The sequence below is a fragment of the Notolepis coatsorum genome (assembly GCF_963971535.1).
Source record: "Notolepis coatsorum genome assembly, chromosome: 20".
Taxonomy (NCBI): Eukaryota; Metazoa; Chordata; class Actinopteri; order Aulopiformes; family Paralepididae; genus Notolepis; species Notolepis coatsorum.
Genome location: NC_140184.1, coordinates 63,404,699 through 63,428,809, shown reverse-complemented (window position 1 = coordinate 63,428,809; position 24,111 = coordinate 63,404,699). Strand labels below are relative to the sequence as shown.

The following is a 24,111-nucleotide window of genomic DNA, read 5'->3' as shown; positions in this document are numbered from 1 at the left end:
CTTACATCAATATCTCTTTTATACAGTTTAGTATTCAACACATTTAAGTATTTTCCAATGTAGATTCAGACGTGGCCTAATTTCAAACTCTGTGATTCCCAGCCATAAACCTGGCATATTTTATATCATTAGATTCAAGATTATGTCCACAATATAACAGGATTTTCTGTAGTTCATATTAAATTAATCCAAGTATACCAATAGTCATTTGAAAATGTACTTAGTGTTACAGAGAATGGAGACGCTTGCTCCTCCCCTGGCAGCTGCAGCATGTTGTAAGCCGACCAGATGACCTGGCCTGCCTGTTTAGACCTGGGGCATGAGATACCGGCTTCCTGTGCTATAATCAGCCACAGGACCAGTTTAACAGACCCTTGATCTATTGTCTGCAGCTGCCAGCAGTTGTATGCAAATGACCTCCTGGTGTGAGCCCACGTCTCTGCAAGCACACACACTCTAAGCTTGTCACTCTGGGCATATCAGGTTTAACACAGGATTTTAATTTGACCTCCAGTTTCAGGCAACATATGTCTATCTATGGTTACCAAATACTACTACACCAGCATTGCACATGAACGGGGGTAGCCTAGTCGATGCATCATTATAATCGCTTGTCTTGCCCCCGTTTGCGATCTCAGACCACAGGTATTAGACGGCCCCACTCTATAAGGCCAGCATATCATAATATGGTTTCATTGTGCGTGAGGCTGTTTGTAGAGCTAAATCTATACTTTATATTATTGCTATCTGTCCATTCTCATTGTCAATTGACACTATAAACCGTCCCTTCAAAATGGCTTAAAGAAAAAAAAAATCATCAATACGTTCCCATTTTATAGCGTCTTGAATATAAGCGTTATATGGGATTGGTCTGGTATATTTCCTGCAAAACGAGATACAGGCTGCTAAGCTAATAACAATCAATCGAATGGCGTTTCGGCCCTACAGAAGCTAGAGCTAAAACTGATATGATCGATATCATTTTCCACCATGAATGCATGAAAGGGGGGGGGGGGACGTCGTTTCTGATTATTGATTACCAATAACGGCGTTAGCCTCAGTAGCCACATTCGCTGATCACCTGGTTGGGTATGATAACAAGGCCTGATCAGCTTGTAATTTACGTGAAAAAGATGTTACCTGTGGCCGGTTGGACTGCAAAAAGGATTTCCCAGTTATCGATCGCCATCTGGTAGATCCATATGTCCATTGGCTGATGCTATATTCCTTTACTGCACACTGAATTCAGCTCCCAAAACGTATTCCATGCTACATGCTACACGCATAGCTTCACCCTAACAGGAAAGTCCATTCAAGATCCAAAGAAATAAAACACCGCTCTGCTAGGGGTGGACGGTATAAACGGTATACGGTATACGGTATGAATTTGCGCTACGGTATGGATTTTGACTATACCTTCATACCTTGTGACCGGTAGACAGAGCAGCTAGTCACAGCAGTAGCAATGCCGTTAACGTTAGTTTTTGTGGAGTTTTTCTCCACTTGTTCACGGACCTTGCCATAATAGTTTTGTCATTTTGTCAATTTGGCTAAGGAGGCTGAGAGGAGACTTGCTTTAGCACAGCAACGGGGCTAACGTTAGCCGCTAAGCTAGCCCCTTTCGTGACTGATGCAAGGCTTGCATCAGTCACGAAAGGGGCTACCGCTAAGCTAACTCACGTTAGCCACTAAGCTAACGTTCTAACATGACTCTGCGGCACAGTTCCATTAGTGAGGAGGGGGGGGGGGTATATTGACGAGGCTTGACAACCGGTTCAAAGATAACTTCACATTTATTTGGCTATTTGTTTCTTTATATAGCTTTATCCATCGGAGCTGCTCCCGTTTGCAACTCTGTGTGTTGACAATCCGGGTGTGACATCATCACCTATGGCATCTTAGGAAGCTCAAACCTATTCTCTCTCTCATGTCCGTGGTTGGCCGGGAATGTGTTAAGGACAGCCTGCACAGGTGCCTCGATGGATTATGAATGGCAATAGCGAATAAAATAACTAACGACACCGAAACGTAGATCTACGTTTCCGGCACTCAACCGCTGGGCCACAGAAACGTAGATCAAAGTTTTTGGCAATCAAAGGGTTAAGGACTACGCTCCTCTTTATTAACTGGTTTTAAGTGAGCTGACTATTAACACATTCAGTGCCAGACCCGAGATAAGTCGGATTAACTCGCCATCGCTTGAGCGCCAAACCCGAGAAAAGTCGGGTTTTAATCGTTATTTCTTTTATATCCATTCATAATTCATCCATCCAGCCTGATGTTATCATTGGGAATGGCTCTGAGATCGCAAATGGCCAATACCGCCGCCTAACGCCTTGCGGCCGCTATTGCACTCCATTTGAAACGATGTGGTTTGTTTTCTGGGCCGAGCTGCGGCGTGCAGGCGGGGTCTAAATACTCCGGCAAGACAAGCGCTTATAGGATGGCATTGACGAGGGTCCCCGCCCCCCGTTCATGTTCAATGCTGGATTACGTTGGACACACGATCTGTTAGTCATACAGTCATGAAAGGACCTGAAGCCATATTAGAATTTATGCCATTTGAAAATATTTTAAAACACTTTTTTCCTTCTCCCCCTAGCCTGTTTACCTGATTCTCACAATACTTGCTGTGTGGAATCTGTGGACTAACATCTCTTAATGTGTCATTTAGATTATTGACTGGCTAAACCATATGACCGCCAGATCCAATAACATTTTGGAAAAGGGCATGGCAAACAGGAAATGATTCATTACTTGTGAATGCACTGATTTCTGATGTCTGATTTCCATCATCTTGTCTCAAGGTGGTGCTATTCACATAAAACTAAAAACATGAACTACTCCTCAATGGCTCAGATTAGGGGTGTGGTTAAAAGGTGGATTGAGAATTTGGGCCGTTTGGGGATATACCTGCACATGTCTAGTTATTGTTAGTAGTAGTAGTAGTAGTAGTAGTAGTAGTGATGGTGGTGATGGTAGTAGTATTCGTAGTAGTAGTGGTAATGGTGGTGATTGTATTCGTACTAGTAGTGGTGGTGATGGTGGTGATTGTAGTAATAGTGGTGATGATGGTAGTAGTAGTTCAGAGTGAAAAAATTTAACCAGTACACTATTATTTTGTTACCAGGGGAGGAAATTAGGCCACTTTACTCGCCAAATGCGAGTATTTTTTACGTTTGGCGAGTGATTCATGAAGACCACTCGCCAGTCTGGCGAGTTGACAGTGCCACGAGAGCACTGCACAAGACCCGCGGACATATATAATGTTTAATAAAAGTTCCCGCAGTACTGGCCAACCCGCGGACATATATAATGTTTAATAAAAGTTCCCGTAGTACTGGCCAACCCGCGGACATATATAATGTTTAATAAAAGTTCCCGCAGTACTGGCCAACCCGCGGACATATATAATGTTTAATAAAAGTTCCTGCAGTACTGGCCAACCCGCGGACATATAGAATGTTGAATAAAAGTCCCGTGGTACTGGCCATCAGTCAAGGAAGCACTCGCAAACAGATAACGTTAAACACAGAAGATGGAAAACAGACAGACTGAGCAACGGGGAACTGCATCCAACCAACTCTCGAGTCCAAGGCAAGGACACATTTAAATTACAGAGGTGTATGTTAGTCTATTGCGCACCGGACTACGACGTAAGGTTAGACATTTTATTTCATGCTCAAAAGCCCCTGGCTTGCACATCGCAGTCACGAAAGGGGCTAGCTCAACCAGTGCACAACAGCAGACCAACCCAACTGACGTTACCACAACACTTGAGGTACTTCACAGCACTGTCGTAAGGCCACCGTGCTGTCTTAAAGGCACAGTGAACACTCGGATGCATACACAACATTGACGTGGCTTGACAACCGAGGTTCAAAGTTAACTTGATTGACTGATTGAAAACTTTATTAACAGATTGCAGAATGGGTACAATACAGTACGGCTCAATACACACAATTGTTAAGGGGATGCAGACCAGAGAAAGACTTTCGTCTTGTTTACATCAGGGTCCCCCATTTTCAATTCATCATAACATATGACATACAGATAGACAGTACTGCTACATCTATACATTTCACATCTATCTATCTATACACTTCACAACATACTTCGGTTTTTTTCTTTCACTGCCCAACCCAGTCCAACCCAGCATCTTTCACTGCCCAGTTCAGCCCAACCCAGTCCAGAGTAGATCCCTCTTTCATGTTAATATGTGTTATGCTAATATTGTGAAGAGTAGAGACTGTTATTAATGTTTTATGCTAATAAATATTTTAAAGAGTAGAGACACGGTGTGATTATTACTATGATTGAAAATCAATTTAGACGAAGACATACAAAGAAGTAATTATCACAATTAGCGATTTTTTTTGGCTGGTAAAAAATCAGTTTGTCTGGTAAAAAAAATCAGATACTCGCCAGTTGGCTGGTAAGCCAAAAAGTTAGTTTCCTCCCCTGTTTGTTACATATCGCTGCTGTCGGGACAAAACCTCATAACTCCATTTTTTTAATATTTTTTTTTATATAAATCAACTCCGTAGATCATCCTCCATATGTGTGTGTGGGTTTTACAAAGTTTAAACAATGGGAACGCATTAAACCGATCATCTGTCTAAACCTCCTAACTCTATTCACCATCAAATCTGTGTTCGTTTTTTTCATCTGCTGAAAAGTTTGGTTTTTGGAGTTATGAGGTTTTGTCCCGACAGCAGCGATATGTGACTGGTGAACTCTAGGAGTACATTTTCTATTCTGTGGTTGTATTACTGGATGGTACACCATAAAGAGTGAAAGGTTTTATACGCTTGATCTATTATATCACATACCTTTAGGAGTTGGATTACTTAACTCTGTATAATTTAACAAGGCTGAGACGTATCACCACTCTGGAGTCAAGCTATCAATTATTGAGGACGTTTCTGCTATACTTAGGAAATGTATCTCGCTCAAATACATTATATTGATACAATCTCATCGTCTCAGGAGAATGCAGTCCTGTACCATTGAGATATGATCATATTCCTGTCTTAATACACAAAACAGTGCAGAATACGGAGAAGCTGCTATCGGTTAATCTCGATCTCCTTGCTTAAAGTGTGCTTGCATGAAGGGAGGATGGTAAAAGACCACCATTATGCTTACATGATAAGAGCTCCTCTAGGAATGTAGATTTAGCCTAATAGTGAACAAGTTGTGTGTTTATCTTCAGGCCTCATTGATCCCACCTGGAGATGGGTTATTTCTTCCTGTCTTCTATGTACATTTTCATTAAGAAAACACACCACAGCTATGGTGTCAGATGACAGGGATCCTAATAACAACTAGACATTGGCTGTCGGGGGCCAAAGGCGTTTATATCCCGGAAATAGCCCTGCTTCCTCAATCCACCTCTTGACCACGCCCCTCGTCAAATGGTGTGGCCTACCAGCTGCCTTTATGCTCACTTTTAAAAATGGTAATCACACATGAGGTTTAGTGAGAATCACGTGAACAGCCTATTAAAAATTTAAATGGTGCTCATATAGTTTTACGTGAGGATATTACAAAGTAACAACACATATACACATATACAGGCGGCGAGTCCAGGTTTCAAGCAAAGAGATTGTTAACACTTTCAGCGCCACGCCTGGTTTTCCGTTTTACCGCTTGAATGCCACCATCGGCGCCAATGTTAACGTTAATATCGCCTAATCTATGTTTTAAATTATGGCTATGTGTCTAATCTGCCCATCGCATTATCAAAGACTATTTTCCAGTCAGTGCTGTGAAGGCAGATTGTTTTTTTATCGCGTCGTTGCCGTTTCAGAGCAGTTAGAAAAGCCCCCGTTTTGATATAAAAAACAGCTCATTCTGGAGCATTCTATGAAAATCGTCTTTTAGTGGAATATTCCACAACGTTGATATTCGTCAGCCTTTTTATGAATCGTTTTCAAATAAACGCTAGATGATCAATATTATACGTGCACGCACGCACATTACGGCCGCGCACTGATAATCGCTCCGTTGATTTCCTCACGGACTTTTACAGTGAAACCGAAAGAAGACATTTCACAAAACAGCTTATAACTTCATCAAACTTACTCTGATTATCCTACCACTGATAACATAGAGTCCTTACCTGACATCAGATGGTATCCAACTGGTATATTCCAATTCCTGATCACCATTCGAAAAAATCGATACGTGTATGGATCCAACGCGATACAGTAGAACTCCATGATCCGCGGGGATCTGAGGCTCCAGAATGAACTCTAGTAACCCCGGCTGGATCAGTGAACTGGAAAATGTGGAGTACCGGATTTTTTCCCCCATTCATTTTCATTGAGTCCATTCCAAAATCACTTATGTCATCTGGGAGACGACAGGGGGCGCTTTTTTCCACAGTGATCGCCGGCGCCCCTCGGCTATACTCGGGTAGGCTCGGGTGATGCAATAATTTTTCAGATCGCAAAAAAAAAATAATAATAATAATTCCGAGAAATCTCGTGAGTGGCATGCAACCACCTATAAAAAAACCCGAGAAATCTCGTGAGTGGCACTGAAAGTGTTAGGAACACGGCAGCTTTTTGGGAAATTAGCTTATTTGCCATTGTCACAACCAAAGGTCTGACGACCAAACAAATTATACCTGGAGCGGGCTGTTGTGAAGCCAGCCCGTCCAGTGTGTGCTTTAAGCACAGATCCCGGTAGGTAAGAAATAATAAAGCGCTTTTCAAAAGTAAATGATATTTCTTGTAACAGGGAATGAAACCCACAACAACACACAATCAGGGTAAAAGGTAGGGGAGAACAAACAGGGTAAATATAATAATAATAAACACAAGTATTATCCGTGTCATAGGACACCAGCCAACCAGCCAGAGGTTGGCACTGGGAACCACCCAGCAATAGTACACCAGTTTACCAGTCCACACAAAGTGACAAATAAGGCCAATACAATATTACAATTGCCCACACACAGTGGTAAATGGCATAAGGAGTACACAGTATAGCATCCACACAATAGTGGCAAAAGGCACAGATGCCAACAATATAATACTCCCACACAAATCACACAAAGTGACAAATAGGCAAACCTCCACACTCCACTCTGGTCAGTGGCAATGACACAATGAGGTGCACGGATGTGTGTCACATGCCAGGCTTTATCCACCCGTCCCTTGAGGCTGATTGCCGACAGCTGCCACTCATCAATCAATCAGCACTCTCTAGAGCAGGGGTTCCCAAACTTTTCAGGCCGCGACCCCCAAATAACGGTGTCAGAGAGCCGCGACCCCCACTATTATAGGAGGTTAAAAAAAATATTATAATATTTTTTTTATATAAATGGAAATGTATGGTTGAAACATGCGAAACGTTCAAACGCACACACACTAATAAGCATTGGAGGCTTTTAACCAGGGCCGGACTGGGGAAATCATTCAGGCCAGGAAATATAGTGCAAAATATAGCCCCAGTCAGGCCACTTTTTAAGCAGGGGGTCTGGGGGTCCCCCACCAGGAAATGTTTTGTTACAAAGACTTCATTTCCTGCATTCTGCTGCAGGAATTCTTTTATTTGTACCCTTTAAATGCCAGTGTTTGTGATGGCATCACAAATTATTGTTAAAAAACAGGCACGCATATGTATGATTAGCAACAACACTGATTTTGATGGATTATCTGTTTTTTTGTAATGTCAGATTGAAAATACAATCTTTTATTCAACTTCAGCCCTGATCATAACACCACATATTAATTTTATAATTCTAACCCTTTAAATGCCAGTGTGTGTGATGGCATATATTTGCAATATATCAAATGCAAAGTAGATTTTTCTGGGGGGGGGGATTATTACAGGCTAGCATGTGTCAATGATTAGCAACAACAGTTTTTTGTAAGGGTCCCGCCTGCGGCTCCCTTTGTGTGTGTGTGAGAGCGAGAGAGAGAGAGAGAGATAGTTCTCCAACTTGTGTGAGTTGCAGTGATCTCCTCGTTGTTCCCCACCTAGGTTATCTGACTATTGCGCTGCTGCAACTAGAAACACTGGCCTGGGCCCTGTTTCATGTACGTGGTTCAACTAAGTCGATCAAGATGTCCATTATCCAGCTTCAGTTAACCCGATGTTCGAAGCCGGGATTTTCCTGTTTCACAAAGGTGGATTCAGTCTCGTTTAACTCAAGCCAGACTTGCGAGTCAGGCTAAATGCGCGCGGCCGTTTTAGGTGAAAAGCCAGCACGTATCGATGGCAGAGACCCTGATTCTCAACGGCATTGATTGATTAATTGATTTAAGACTTTATTGACAGATTGCAATACGGCTCAATCGCCTCGCCGACAAGTTAAATGCGTTATCTATAGGCTAATTCTAAGTCCCTCATTACCTCAATCAATCAGATTATATTTCTTTAAACTTGCCTGCTGGATTGAATAATCAAATGAGATCTTGCTAGCGAAAATGATTAGTTAACTGTTATACAGAATTACGATACGGCCCTCTTACCCATTGATTGATGTATAGTCAATCTTTAACTTATCTACAATGTGGTCTAACGGGTTGTTCTTTTGACTTTCACACGGACGACCGGGGTTCAAGACCCTAGCCGTCTCCTTTTTTTTGCAATATAGGAATAATTCAATTTGGTGCACGTTGAGAGCTATATAAAGAATGACATCCTCAATGCATGTAGATTTATAATATTTTAACTTAAAACCAGGCTACTTTGGCGTATAATCATTAATATTATATTCAAAAAAATCATATTGGAAACACTGGGATTTGAACCCGGGTCGCAAGGTTGGCAGGCTTGAGCACTACCGCTGGGCCACTGTGCCAGATGGGATAAATTCATTGTTTATACATTAATGAACGAGAGACCCGTGTTTAGAATATTCCTTATTTTGAATGACGTTTTTTTTCTTTATCCTCATTCATTCATGTGACGTCAACGGCTCATTCAATTTCTCAAATCCGTCAAACAGTGCATCTCATCAGACATCTTAATCCCAGTTACAATTAAAATAACCACATTTTTGTGTACATCGCACGAGCGAGCGCCACCGTCGCCACGGTATATATAACGTGCATTATTTAGGACAAAGTGAATTTAATATCAGCATTTTGGGTCTATTTTACATTTCAAAAGCCCCCTCTGGAAGAATGGAGCACAAAAACGTAATTCAGAATGGTATAATGCAGATCGTAGACTGTGGGAATAGTTTCAGGAAACGAGCTGTCACTTCTTTGCGGGGGCGTGGCTCTGCGTGATCGGGCTAACTTGAACTTGAACTCTGCTTTCGAGCAGGCTCAAACTTTTGGATCTGTTGGCATGGTGATCTGGAAAATCCACGTACATGAAACCGGAAAGTCCGGCTAACCCAGTTATCCAGCTAAAGTTATCCGGCTAACTCAGTTATCCAGGTACATGAAACGGGGCCCTGGCCTGCTTTTAAATTCAGTGGCCTGACTGCATAAAAAAAGAAAATGTGGGAATTTTTTTTGTTTTGTTTTTTAAATCATCTGGCGACCCCCACTTTGGGAACCCCTGCACTAGAGGAGAGACGGGCGGCACCTGGGAAGGAGAAACAAAAAGGGATTAGTACAAAGGTGACACACACCAAATACAAATAAAAAACATCACCTATACTAAACTGATGTTTACATGGTGTTACAAATACGATAATAATGATAATGACTAACCCACATACGTCACAGCCATCTACCATGGAGTTAGACAAGCAGATACATACCCTTTTCTTCTCTGTGCATGCATTAGGCTTAGGGAACAGCTGCACCGTTAGCCTAGCTTAGCGTGGTTTCATAGCTTTTTCAAAAAGCAACAGGGCTTTTGAGGTGATGAAATCAGATGAGTATATATCTGCTTAGAAAACGAAAATGTCTAATTATTTCTTTTTATTTCTCCACGTGGTAAATACACAGGTCACAACATGTTTACAGGAAAGTTTTGGAGTTGTATTTGGAGTGTATTTCGTGACTGTTTGGAACTAGGCTACACTTGCACACCTACTTCCAGTGAATGACGCTAAGCTAGGCTAACGGTGTGGCTGTTCCCTAAGCCTAATGCATGCACAGAGAAGAAAAGGGTATGTATCTGCTTGTCTAACTCCAGGATAGATGGCAAATAAGCTAATTTCCCAAAAGGTTGGCGTGTTCCTTTAACTCTTTCACGGCCAACAACGTTTATATACGTTATTTGGTCGATTTTAATATTCTATTCAATGTCACAGACCTGTATGTTGCCGTTAAAAGGCATACTGGGACACCGAGGGTGCAGTACCGGCCAGATCCTGCTAGTAGGCAGTATCGAGAGTGCAGTAAACCCTGTTCCAGAATGGGTGTTACTTTTAAACTGCTCCGGTGCAGTTTTCTAGTACAGGGAAGCCTAGGGCTTGACCTGATCGCATTGAATCGTTTTCGGGACAATCGATGGATATGTTGTGCTGGATTATGTCGTGGACCAGATGGACATCGGATGGACCAGATGGCGATCAAACAATTGGAATATTATTTTTGGAATACCCCTGACCACAGGTACATTTCAGCTTGATCCAACAATGTTTTCATACCGATCCAGCTAATCGGCGTGTGTTGTGGTAATAACAAATTACGTTACTGGCAATCAAAGCATCAGAAACGACCCCCCCCCCCCCCCTTTCATGCATTCATGATGAGACATAATACCTATTATATACATTTGATTTGGAAATAGTAGCGTGTCCAGGGATGAAACACCAATGCTTTTAGTAGAATGCACGTTGCGCCCTGTAGCCGGCCTCCCAGGAATTAGCCCGGATCATTCCGAAATTATACTTATATTCACCACGGCATGCCGCGCGAACGTATTCATGGAAAATTTATTCTTTTTTGCATCTTGGACAGAAGATACAATTTCCTCTCTGTGTTCAGTAGAAAGCAATCTGGCTGCAAGCTTGCCTATTAGCTTAGCACAAATGAATGGAAGCAGATACGGACCGCTAGTCTAGCTTATAATTTCGGAAGAGGTGTTTTTGTCCAACAGCTAGGCTAGCTGGTCCGTATCTGCTTCCATTAATTTGTGCTAATAGGGTAGCTTGCAGCTGGATAGCCTTGTACTGAATGCACAGAGAGGAAACTGATATTTATCTTCTTGTCTGACTCTTGAGAAGACGGTAAGTGCATTTCCCATAATGTTGGCATGTTCCTTTAACTAAGTGCTTTGTGATGGTTAACTGTTATATTATTACTGGAATTTAAATAGTAATTTGCTATATTATTCATGCATTACTAATGAACACTAGTCTCAATATTGTTCATTGTGACAAAATTGTGTGTGCAATTCATCAGCAATCATATTTCATACATATATGAAAGGCAAATGACACTAGCAGCAAATCATGCCACAATATCCATCCAATGACATTGTTTCCATTATGCCATACTGCAATATCCATTCATTATTCTACCAATGTTATGCTGAGAACACACTGAATAAGTAATGGTGTATGTTACGGCAAACTGCATGCAGAGTGACAGAAGAAGATAAATTGGGTCAAATCGACCCCAGCAATTTTAAGTCTACAAAACATGACTGTAATTGTGTTACTCTGGTTTACACTTCAGAACATCAGCAAGGAACACACAGCAGTTAGTCAATAAAGGAAAAAAACAAAACACCAATAATATATAAAACCTCAATAAAACAGTGTCATATGTTAGAGCCCTAAAGCATTGGGAACACACGAGAAAAATGTACATGGGAAATTTCCCTGTTATCAGTCAAAACAAAGTTTGGGAAATTCAACCTGCTAATGACCATGATGATCCAGTTTTATTGTTTTAAGTCTTTATTCCTTACACATTCATTAATTCACTCATTCATGCATAACCTTTATTTTATACTCTGAAATACAATCGATAGACAAGCCGTCGTTGTCAATGCAGCCGAGATTACAAACAACGATAAGAAGCAATCCATAATCTAACACCACAAAAACTAACAATTAAATATGTAAATAAATAGCTCACAGAATCCAGCAGAGATAAATTAATTCATGACTACGGAGAGATGACTCTTACATGAGCATCATGCAGAGGATCTGCAGAGGATCTTAAAACCTTATTTTATACAGTGTGACAAACAAGCCTGAGGGCATTGTGTAGGTGGTGCAACATAACCTTTCTCACCAGCATCTGTATAACAGTGTCTCTTCTTTTCACTTCGAGCTGTAGAGGATTATTCTTGCAGCACGAGACAAAGATCTCAGCAGACAACTGTACTCATCAGCTCTCTCCTCACAAGATAAGATATTATTTTATTTATCCCCTTGGGGAAATCCGGGCATCATACTGTAGCAGATGCGCACATACACAAAGGCCTACTGCTAACACATAGCTGCCGGCTAGCTACCTATCAGGATTGGAGGCATCCTGATGTGTTCTGATTCAAGTTCAAGTTCTTTAATAGTTGTCATACAGAAGTACAGAATACTTTCATACAAAATGCTTCTTACTGTTACGCTCCAGAGACTGTGCTAGACAAGATAGTATCAAATAACATAATAACATAATATAGCATGAATTTAGAAGAAGAAAAATGAGGTCACAGTGTTTGGTATAGACATATGTACAATGTACTGAGTTACCATATAATATACAATACACAATACTATGCAGTGTACTAATGTACAGTACTATCTAGTGCAAAGCAGAAATGGGATGAGGTACAATTTTAGGTACAATTTACAGTAAGGTGTACGAGTTGTAGTGCAATCCTTCATCCATAAATATAAAGTGTGGGGAGTGGGTGCTACAGTGTGTTTGTTTAAAGTGGGTGTGTGCTATAAAGTGTGTGGAGTGGGTGCTACAGTGTGTTTGTTTAAAGTGAGTGTGTGCGTGTGGATGTGTGTGCTATGTGCGTTTGGTGGTTGTTGTTGTGTAGTGTTCATTCATTGTTCGTTTAGCAGCCTGATGGCCTGGGGATAGAAGCTTCTTCTGAGTCTTTCTGTGCTCGCCTTGAGACTCCGGTATCGCTTGCCTGACCGCAGCAGTTCAAAGAGGCAGTTGTTCGGGTGACTGGAGTCTTTAATGATTCTCTTAGCCTTGCCCCTGCAACGCTTGTAGTAAATGTTCTGGAGGGTGGGGAGCCCCCCTCCAATTGTGCGTTCGGCTGAACGTGTCACTCTTTGTAGTCTGCTTCGGTCTTGTGCAGTGCTATTCCCAAACCAGGAGGTGATGTTGCCGGTCAGGATGCTCTCTATTGTACATGAGTAGAAGTTCTTAAGGATCTTCTGGCTGACTTGGAACTTCCTTAGGCGCCTGAGGAAGTAGAGGCGTTGTCGTGCCTTCTTCACAACACTGTCAATGTGTGTGGTCCATGTCAAGTCCTCGGATATGTAGGCTCCGAGGTACTTAAAGCTGTTGACTCTCTCAACCGGTGCCCCGTCGATGCTGAGGGGGCTGTAGTCCTTGACCCCCGACCTCCTGAAGTCCACAATCATCTCCTTTGTTTTGCTGACGTTCAGGGAGAGGCTGTTTTCCTGGCACCATCCCGCCAGGACCTTGACCTCTTCCAGGTAGGCCCTCTCGTCGTTGGCAGAGATCAGGCCCACCACCACTGTGTCGTCAGCAAATTTGATGATTGTATTGCTACTCCGCTGAGCCACACAGTCGTGTGTGTACAGGGAGTAGAGGAGGGGACTCAGAACACAGCCCTGGGGGGCCCCTATGTTGAGGGTGATGGATGAGGAGGTGCAGTTGCCTGCTCTCCCCACCTGGGGTCTGCCAGTCAGGAAGTCCAAGACCCACTGGCAGAGGTCATAGCCCAAGCCCAGGTCCCTGAGCTTGGCTATGAGTATGGAGGGGACTATGGTATTGAATGCCGAGCTGTAGTCGATGAATAGCATTCTCACATAGTTCCCCTGCCTCTTGTCCAGGTGTGATGCTGCTGTGTGCAGCACATGGGCTATGGCGTCCTCCGTGGACCTGTTGGGGCGGTATGCAAATTGCAGGGGGTCCATGTTGATGGGGAGGGAGGAGCAGATGTAGCCCTTTACTAGCTTCTCAAAGCACTTCATGGCTATGGAGGTGAGAGCTACAGGGCGGTAGTCGTTGAGGCAAGCAGGCTTGGATTTTTTGGGTACAGGGATAATAGTGGACTTCTTCAGGCAGGTGGGGATGACAGCCTGTTCTAAGGACAGGTTAAATATGTCAGTGAATACTGGGGCCAGTTGGTCGGCACAGACTTTTAGGACGCGGCCGGGGATGCCGTCCGGACCTGCTGCCTTCCTGATATTCACTTTTTTAAAGGTCCGCCTCACCTCATGCTCTGTTACCCTGAACACTGCGCCTCCATCAGCAGCCGACCCCCCCCCCCCCCCATTGCCGAGGCTTGTGAGCTGGTGTTGTTATTACCAGCATCAAACCTCGCATAGAAGGTATTGAGGTCATTTGCTAAGGAGATGTCACTGTTCAGTTTGAGGGAGGCGCCTTTGTAGTCTGTCATCGTTTTGAGCCCCTGCCACATAGCTCTAGAGTCAGCTTGTTCAAACTGGAGTTCAATTTTATCCCTGTAGCGCCGTTTGGCCTCTGACACTGTCCTCCTTACGTTGTATCGCGCCACCTTGTGGTCATTCATGTTGCCTGCCACTAGGCCGTCGTTGTATGCTTTGGTGCGCTCTCTCAGAGCTTCACGGACGGATTTGTCTACCCAGGGTTTTTGATTTGGGTAAACTTTCATTTTGGTAGTGGGGATTGTTTCTTTCACCCTAGTACAAACATAGTCCAGCACTGTTTCCGTGTAGACATTAATGTTATCTGTGTCGCGGAACACATTCCAGTCTGTGTAGTGAAACACTGACCGGAGCGTCTCCTCTGACGTCAAATCCCATTTCTGCACCTCTCGCGAGACTACAGGAGTACTTTTAATTCTCTGTTTGTACTTTGGTGAAAGAAAGATGGACGCGTGATCTGATTTACCAAAGCCACTATCAGAATGAGCCTTGTAGCCACCTTTAAATTGCGTGTAACAGTGATCTAGGATGTTACCGCCTCTGGTGTTGCAAGTCACATGCTGATAGAAGTCAGGCAATACCTTTCTCAGATTGGCGCTATTGAAATCTCCCAGCACTAAAATGGCGGCGTTAACATTCGCCACTTGTATTCTATTTACCTCGTCGTGGAGTCTGGAGAGCGCAACCTTGTTGCTGGCTTGCGGTGGAATATACACTCCGATCAGGACGATCGCCGTTAACTCCCTCGGGAGGAAGAAAGGACGACACTTGATGGTTATATATTCCAGTTCTGGGGAGCAGTGGTTGGATAATTCCTTCACGTTAGTTGGATCGCTCCAATTTTTGTTAAACATGAAGGCAATACCTCCTCCACGTTGTTTACCGGACTCTGCTGTCCGATCCTTGCGATGGATAAAGAAGTGATCAGCTGGTTGAATTGCGTGGTCTGGAACCTCCGGTGTGAGCCATGTTTCGGTGAAGCAGAGGACGTTGCAGTCCCTAACGTCTCTTTGATATTGAATCCTTGCTCGGATGTCATCCAGTTTATTGTCAATTGATTGTACATTGGCTAGCAATATACTGGGCAGTGGTGTACGGTGGCGTCTGGATCTCAGCCTGTTACGGATCCCAGCCCTCTTTCCTCGTCGTCTGGGTCCTCTTTTCCTGGGATCTAGGAACAAAGGATCTGGTCCTAATCTCCGGAGAATTTCTTCAGGCCATTGATGCGGTTCGGATTGGGAAGGGCGTTGTCAAATTTGGTTTTAAGGATTTGAAAATATTTCTAAGTTCTTCCCAAAATCAACAGCTTTTCCAATTGCTTTTTTTAAAGGGATGTGGGCAAAATATAATAAATTTAACATGGGCCATGAGTCCATGGGAAACGAAAAAGAAAATGAAAAAATACAATGGAACTATATTAATGGCAGGATTATCAATCAAAACGAAAATATTCATGACAATGTAACAGGGAAGAAAGACTCAGGTTTTATTAAACTTGTCAGTCAATATTGTTATTCTCTGCATTGCTTTTGTTCTGTCTATTTTATGTCTATTTTACTGCTGTGAAGCACTTTAGGCTACGAATCTTGTATGAAAAGTGCTATACAAATAAAGTGTATTATTATTATTATTTATTACTATAGGATATGGCTCTGTTTTGTTTTAGTGGCAAATAAATGACCTGCTCGTGCCTGTCACTATTTAAAGCAGTACCCCCACCCATACAGCAGTAAAACAAAACAAAAAAACATGAATAAATGAATATACAATACATGTTACATACAATAAAAGAATAGATAAATTGACAATAAATTGGTCAGATCAAATAAATGGACAGACTGGCTTGAAATTCATTCAACGATACATTCAATGAATGAATCATCAGGGGGGGAAATGTATACATTCTAAGCAGTGTTAATTTTGTCAGCTATTTTAATTTTAGTCTTAGAAACGCATTTTATTCTCTTGTAATGCAATTATTTAATTTTTTTTTTTTTTTTGATTTTCTCCCCGTCCCAATTAGTCGTTGTGCTAGATCTGCATTATACCATTCTGAATTATGTTTCTGTGCTTCGTTTTTCTAGAGGGGGCTTTTGAAATGTATAATAATAGAACTAAATGCTGATAATAAATCATATTCAGCCTATAGATTTACTTTGTCCTAAATAAAATAATGCACGTCATATACGGCGCTCGGAGTGCGATACACGCTGCATGTGGTTATTTTAATAACGGCGCATTGCAAATGTGAATCCTGCGGGGATATTTTTAATGAATGAAACCTATCGGCCGTTTGGCTCTGATTAGTTTCATATATTCTCCGCTGTAGATTTGCTTAACGGAGCGCCCGGATTGTGTTTCATTCAAGCATAAAATTGAAGTGTCTATGCGTGGATTGTGGTTTTTGTGGATTATGAATTATGAGGACTCTGAGGATTGTTGAATTGTATCATCACTCACACGTTATTGTGATATTGTAACTGGGATTAAAATGTCTGATGAGATGCGCTGTTTGACGGATTTGAGAAATTGAATGAGCCGTTGACGTCACATTAATGCATTTGAGAATAAAGAGATAAAACTTAATTCAAAAGAAAAATATTCGAAACACGGGTCTCTTGTGCATTGATGGATACACAATGGATATATCCCGTCTGGCACAGTGGTGCAACGGCCAGTGTTCGCTCCTGGCAAGCGGGCGACCCGAGTTCGAGACCCCGCGTTTCCAATATAATTTTTTTGGAATATAATATTAATGATTATACGCAAAAGTAGCCTAGTTTTAAGTTAAAATATTATAAATCTACATGCATTGAGGATGTCATTCTTTATATAGCTCTCAACGTGCACCAAATTGAATTATTCCTACATTGTAAAAAGAAGAAAAAGACTAGAAGAAGTGGGATTCGAACGCGGGTCGTCTGCGTGAAAGTCAAAACGACAAACAGTCACACCACAGTGCAGATAAGTAAAACATCCACCATACATCAATCAATGGGTAAGAGAGCCGTATCCTTATTCTGTATAACAGTTGAACTAATTATTTTCGCTAGCAAGATCTCATTTGATTATCCATTCCATAAACCTACTGCCAGCAGGCAAGTTTAAAGAAATATAATCTGATTGATTGGGGTAATGAGGGACTTAAAATTAGCCTATAGATTATGCATTTAACTTGTCGGCGAGGCTATTGAGCCGTACTGCAATCTGTTAATAAAGTTTTAAATCAATTAATCAATCAATGCCGTTAGAAAATCAGGATTTCTGCTATCGATACTTGCTGGCTTTTCAACTGAAGCGGCCGCGCGCACTTATCCTGGGTCTCAAGTCTGGTTCGAGTTAACAAGACTGAATCCACCTTCGAGGAACAGGAAAATCCCGGCTTCAAACATCGGGTTATTGAATCTGGATAATGGGACTCTTGATCGACTTAGTTGAACCAGGTACGGGGAATAGGGCCCAGTCTTAAAATAACAAAAACAGTAAAGTGAACCGAACGTTTCCACAGCCCATGTGAAGCAGACATGACCCCTGGTTGTACACAAACAAATATATATACAGCGTTCCGCTGTCGAGAGACACTGCCTGGCACAAGCTATAATTGTTATCCACCCAAGGGCCGTCTACTATTAACCAATCTAAAACATGTCAGCCATTGTAGCTTGCATGTCAAAAACACTAGGCTAACGGGCGAGCTCAACAACCTAGCTCAAAATAACCCGCTAGCCTAAAATACGAACTTGGGCCAAACAAAGCCCAGCTAGCTTATTGCAATACAGTTTTCCAACCACATGCACATGGTGCACCTAGCTCAACCGAACAGTTCGTTGGTCACAAATCGAGGAACTCAGCCGACCTAGTTGGCTTCAATATAGTATCTGTTATCCTTCAACCATGAACTATTGTAATTGAAATTTAGTTGGCTTATAGCCAGTGTTCATTTAGTCAGCTATTTTAATTTTAGTTTTAGTCTTAGTCATGTGTCAAATGCTCCTTTTTAGTTTTCATCATATTTAGTCACCTTCATTTATTTTTCGTTTGGTCAGTTTTAGTCAACTGTCTCGATTTTGTCTTTTTTGTTTTAGTCTAGATTTAGTCAGGGGAAAACCATATTTAGTCATCATTTTCATTGACAAAATGAACACTGATTCTAAGAATAGGACATGTTTCCACAGCTTAATAAAAAATATCCACCAAATTTGGTGATGTCTGGACAACATTGATTTATGACCCTATTTGTGCCAGGCCCATGCACATGTTTGGACCTGGTGGTGCCACCTATTGGCCGATTTCAAAATTGTTTTACACACGTGGTTCAACAGTGGTATGAAATATATCCTGCGAGTTTTGTAATGATTGGACAAACCGCTGTGGTAGTCGGGCTGAATCCATGATATCATCATTGGGATATAATTACTGCTTGAATGGACCAGAGAAACTGATACAGCGTGGAGCTCGTCAAGAGCAAGATTGAAGTCAAAGCTAATTTATTTTTACATGCCAAGAATAAACATGCTCTTCATCAGAAGGTTCTAAGCAGCGGGGTCCAGCAAGAAATCAAAATCAGTCAAAAAGCCTATATGGCGCACTGTGCACTCTCCATGGTGAGTCTCAGCTTTACCATTATGTTTTGGGAGAGGTAACAGGTGCCCAGTAACAACTATGAAGACATATATCAGGCTACACTTTATGTTCTGTTATCCAGTGTTTCTGCTGCTTAGACATTTGGCTTATTAGACCTGTTTATTACCATATGATCATAGTTAATTACATCTCATCAGACATATCTGCCTAAACCTAAAGGTCCAACCATTAAAAATATAAATTTTCATCACTATTGGGCTAAATTATAAATAGGCTGAGCATTTTGCAGCCATATTGACAATACAACAGCAAGTCTACAGGCAAACAGAGCAGAAAAGAATGCTTGGATCATGCCTGTCAGGCGCTTGCAATGTGCACTGAAAGCCATTTACTGTAGTGTTGTCGGTCTGCTGTGTTTTTATTGTGGTCTGCAGTCACCTTGGCCTACTGTGCTTTAATAAATTAGCTAATCTAAATGGTTATGTTTAGATCAAATGCTGTATACATTGTGTAAACATAATAAAAAAAAATGTATTTATAAAAAGTATTCAGTATAACTTTACTGTCCCACAAGATTACCATGCTGTCCTGCATTTGGATCACATGGATTTGGTCCCCCTACACACAGGCAGAGTAAACCATACTGTGACACTGGTCATAGACGTGCTTCACCTCTCATCTAGGAATAGGAACTTTGATGCTGAGGACATAATGGCAACATTAAGCTTTTATATGTATATCCTATAGGGAGGTGTAGTGGTTACGCCATTGCTCTTTCAGGCTGGTCCACCTCGCTTGAAATTGCAACGTATTTCCCCATTGCCCATTTCTAAATCGTCTTGTTTAAAACAAATAAAGCATGAACATTTGCATCGTGTACCTTTCTGTGCGTATTCATCCACAATCTATATCTCGACATGAAAATATTCGCAATTAATCGTAAAATAATTACGTCAAATTTTATTTCAACCAAAAATGCTTAAACAATAATGTTATGATAGAAGGGAACTCATGCAAAAATGGAAAGCTTGCCAACGTTCATGATGCAGAATAGTTACAATAGCCGATAATCCATTTTCCCAATGATAAATCCCTAAACGGGTGGACCTTGTGGGGCGGTCCAAATTGACGTCAGACTACACCTCCCTATAATCATTTATATCCACACATAATGGAAAAACAGGTAGATGCAACTAAGTTGGCAGATAATGCTTGGTAAACATCTGTCAGTTGTTTAGTCTTTTAACTGGTTTCCTGTACGTGGTTTAAGTGTCTGTGAAATTAGTTACCATACTTACAGTATTGATGGGCATTGCAATCTGACAGCGTTGTCTATGTTCATAATTTGGGTCGACAGTGGCTCAGGAGGTAGAGCGGTCGCCTGGTGATCGGAAAGGTTCCCGGTTCGATTCCCACTTCTCCTGGGCGGCGTGTCAAAGTGTCCTTGAGCAAGACACCCCTAATTGCTCCCGATGAGCAGACTGTGCCTCCGCCATCGGTGTGTGACTGTGAATGGGTGAATGTGAGGAACGAAAAAAAAGTGTAAAGCGCTTTGGATAAAAGCACTATATAAATGCACCATTTAACATTTCATAATAGCATTGTGGTTGATTCTGTATCATGGCTACCACTGGTAGAATGACAAGGGTTATAGTTTGCAGTGGGAAGGGGATTTCTGACCACACTCTTTCACAGAGCTGCCTCTAGGCCTGCAGGCAGCACACAGCCTGCCAAACAACTCTTCCCCAAGAGTTCCTTATTACTGTAACAAGAACTGACCTGCGCCACCAAATTAGTTTGAAAGCAAATGGGGTAATAACTTTGAATTAGATGTGTACAGACTATCACAACATTTGTTTAATAACCAAATATTAAGCCTGTCTGAACATTTAGGAGCCGTGCAGTGATGTAATGCTATACATCTGACTCTTTTCTTTGTAAGGAATGATACATTTATGGAAGCATTCTTTGTCATTTCCATGGACACAGTGAATAAACATGGTGAAGTGAAATCGTTTCTTCCCAACTCATGTTTGGTTTTGTTTATAAAGTATACAAATAAGAAATAGGGGGATAATTAATATAATATGTATTCATTATGTTAAGGGTGAATAATACCTGTATAGGTAGCACTGGTTAGTTTACTTTGTCTTTTAGATGTTTGACAGTGGAATGTTGTTTAACTCTCTGCCTGTGAGCTTCATGACCTCCCAGTAGTGTTCCACACCTGTTGTTCTCTGATCTATTTCTTCTCTGTAGAGGCTTTGTATTCTGGTGAGAGGGTTTTCGGGTCCCCATGTTGCTCAGCCTCAGCTCCTAGATTGTAATAGTTGTCTTGTTCTCTTTTAATTATTTTAATGATATTATGTTTGTATCTTGTGTGTTTAAGGACCCTTGGGAGAATAGTCATTCAATGGTTTGGTTTTATTCAGAGATGACTTTACATTGTGGAATGTCTGACTCTTAACCACCAGAACCTGCACAGACTATGAATATGACGTATATCATGCCAGTTAGGGTACAGACCCTCACCTGCACCTTGTGTATACAGGTTACTTTTGCTCATAGTATAATGAGTATAATATATAAAAATATGAGAAAAGTAAACCGTAAACAAAGGAGCCCTATTGGTTAATATACATTACATTATTATACAAAACATCTGGATATATTATAACAATAGGGCTCCTTTGTTTACTTTTCTCATATTTTTATATTCAGATTACATTTAATTGCTTATATTTATGTCTTCTATTACCCTGCCTATACCTGTACCCCCCCTCCCCCATGCTGCTATGAAATCCACATTTCCCCAAGGGGATTATTAAAGGAATATCTTATCTTATTGAATATCAATACAACTGTATTAACCTGCAGTGACCATCAATACTGTATTCACTTCGGACACATCAGCTACATATGGATCCTCCTATATGGATTTGACCCCTACATGGGGTAATTTTTGTCTCTGGTTATGTATGACCATTTGTCGGTACCACAGCTGAGAAATTATGTATCTTCAAAAAGATCGAAACATCTAAACAATAGTGTACAGTACATTTAACGTAATTCATCTTTCCGGTTACAGTGGTTTAAAATTGGATTTCAGATCGACATACAGGCTCATACGGGCTCACATCTTTCTGGTTATTTGATTTATCAGGCTGGCTTTCCATTAAACGTGGCAGTTATATAGATAAACCGTGCATGTGGTATGAACACCGTCAAGCCACTGTTCACACTTGACCAGATGCTCCTCTGGAGAGTGTGGCGATGGCTTTAGAGAGACTAATCCTGCCTTGTCTTCCCTCCAAAGCTTTATCAGGTCCAGGTCTCCTCAGAGGTGGAACCCAACTCGTTTGCTTTTAAAGATAGTTCAGAGATTCAACATGTTTACAAAACTGTGTAGAGTGAAGTGAGCTGGTGGGGGGGGGGGGGGACTCTTCTGAAGTGATGAGATCTGTGTACTCCTCTTGCGAGTGTGTGTGCACGTGTTTGTGTGGGGGTGCATGCTTTTGCGTGTTTCTGTGTGTGTCCTCCTATTCATCCTGTGCATTATATCAAGCCTTGGCCCTCTTCTCTGAGTGAGCCTGTGATTGTAATAGCAAATGGATTGTTGCTTCAGCCCGGAGAGCATGTTCATGCTATCTGGTACCGGAGTCCCAATGAGGATGTCAGTGTGAATCAGCACGGGCCCAGAGCTATGGCTGCTTGTTAAGCAACTCACACTCACATCCACTTGCATCGTAGTTCAAAGAAAGCCCGGTAACTACATTGTACTCAAACGATTGCTCGTGGACGTCCACTTTAATCTGATATACCCGTTGTTGTTTTTCCCAGGGAGGATCCATCCAGAACAGGAAATCAAAGAGATGCCTGGAGCTGGTGGTAAGCAATGATAATGAGTTTGGGTACCGACTGGCGCTTCAAAAATGCACTGGACAGAAATGGTTCATCACTAACGTACTGCTCAGCAGTTCCTTATGATGGAGCCTCGAAGGAATCACTGGAGACAACGACACACTGTACTGGAGAAAGGGGGGGGGGGGGCAAGGTAAACAACAGTCACTGGAATCGCCACAATGTCTTCTCATGAGCAGCCGACATCACATGACAAATGTTAAACATTTCTAATTGGCCAATGGGATCATAACTAGTTGGCTGATGTTTTTTTTTTTTTTTTTTTGCATTGCCACATAAAGACAATGCAATTGAGAATATCTTTGTGATGAGTATAGTTCTGATTCTTTGTTGACTTGAAGGTTGTACTGGGTCCAATATGTTTTTGTACTTTGTTTTAATATTGCTACCGTGTAGCAGCATAAAGGAACTGTTCCCTGCTGTTCTTATTTAATTCTAGTGTCTCAGGTTTGTAGTTAAGTTTATTATCTGATTGAGATGTACAGTTTTTGGCGAAATACCAACATGTTGGAATATATCTGAAAATAATAGACTATTTTCGAAATGTAAATATTTATTATATAACAGTAAAAGGAAGATATTTGAATGATTGCGTGGAAGTGTCTTTTTTTCTCGCAAATTCTCCAATGCATTTATATTAGTTGGAGGAGTAGGGGGTCTTAGTTGATGCCATCAGTCTTTCACTGAAAGAGATGAGACTCATGTGTTTCTTTGTTGTTGCCTAGGCCGGGTGCTGTAATAATCACACAATCATGTGATTGCGAGTGTATGAGACAATTGCAATTACTTTGTATGATCGCAATCATCGTTTCCCCTTTATAATATTCCTCTTCCATCACAATGTAGGACCATGAACAACATGGATCTCATTGCAAAGCCAAATACGACTTCACCAATCTGGGCACGCTTTAGATTGAAGCCACATACGACTTCACCGATCTGGGCACGCTTTAGATTGAAGCCACATACGACTACACCAATCAGGGCACGCTTTAGATTGAAGCCACATACGACTTCACCAATCAGGGCACACTTTAGATGGAAGCCACATATGACTTCACCAATCTGGGCATGCTTTAGATTGAAGCCACATACGACTTCACCAATCTGGGCAT

At 41.6% G+C, this 24,111-nt stretch overlaps 1 protein-coding gene across 1 annotated transcript in view; it reads left to right on the top strand.

Moving 5' to 3' along the window:
* Positions 1-23,456, top strand: part of galnt18b (UDP-N-acetyl-alpha-D-galactosamine:polypeptide N-acetylgalactosaminyltransferase 18b) — a 361,705-nt gene extending 338,249 nt beyond the window's left edge. Inside the window, exon 11 of the mRNA XM_084337404.1 lies at positions 22,916-23,456. Within this exon, the coding sequence (XP_084193530.1) occupies positions 22,916-23,062 (147 nt within the window). The 3' untranslated portion in view covers positions 23,063-23,456. The remainder of the gene's footprint in view (positions 1-22,915) is intronic.
* The last annotated feature ends 655 nt before the right edge of the window (positions 23,457-24,111 follow it).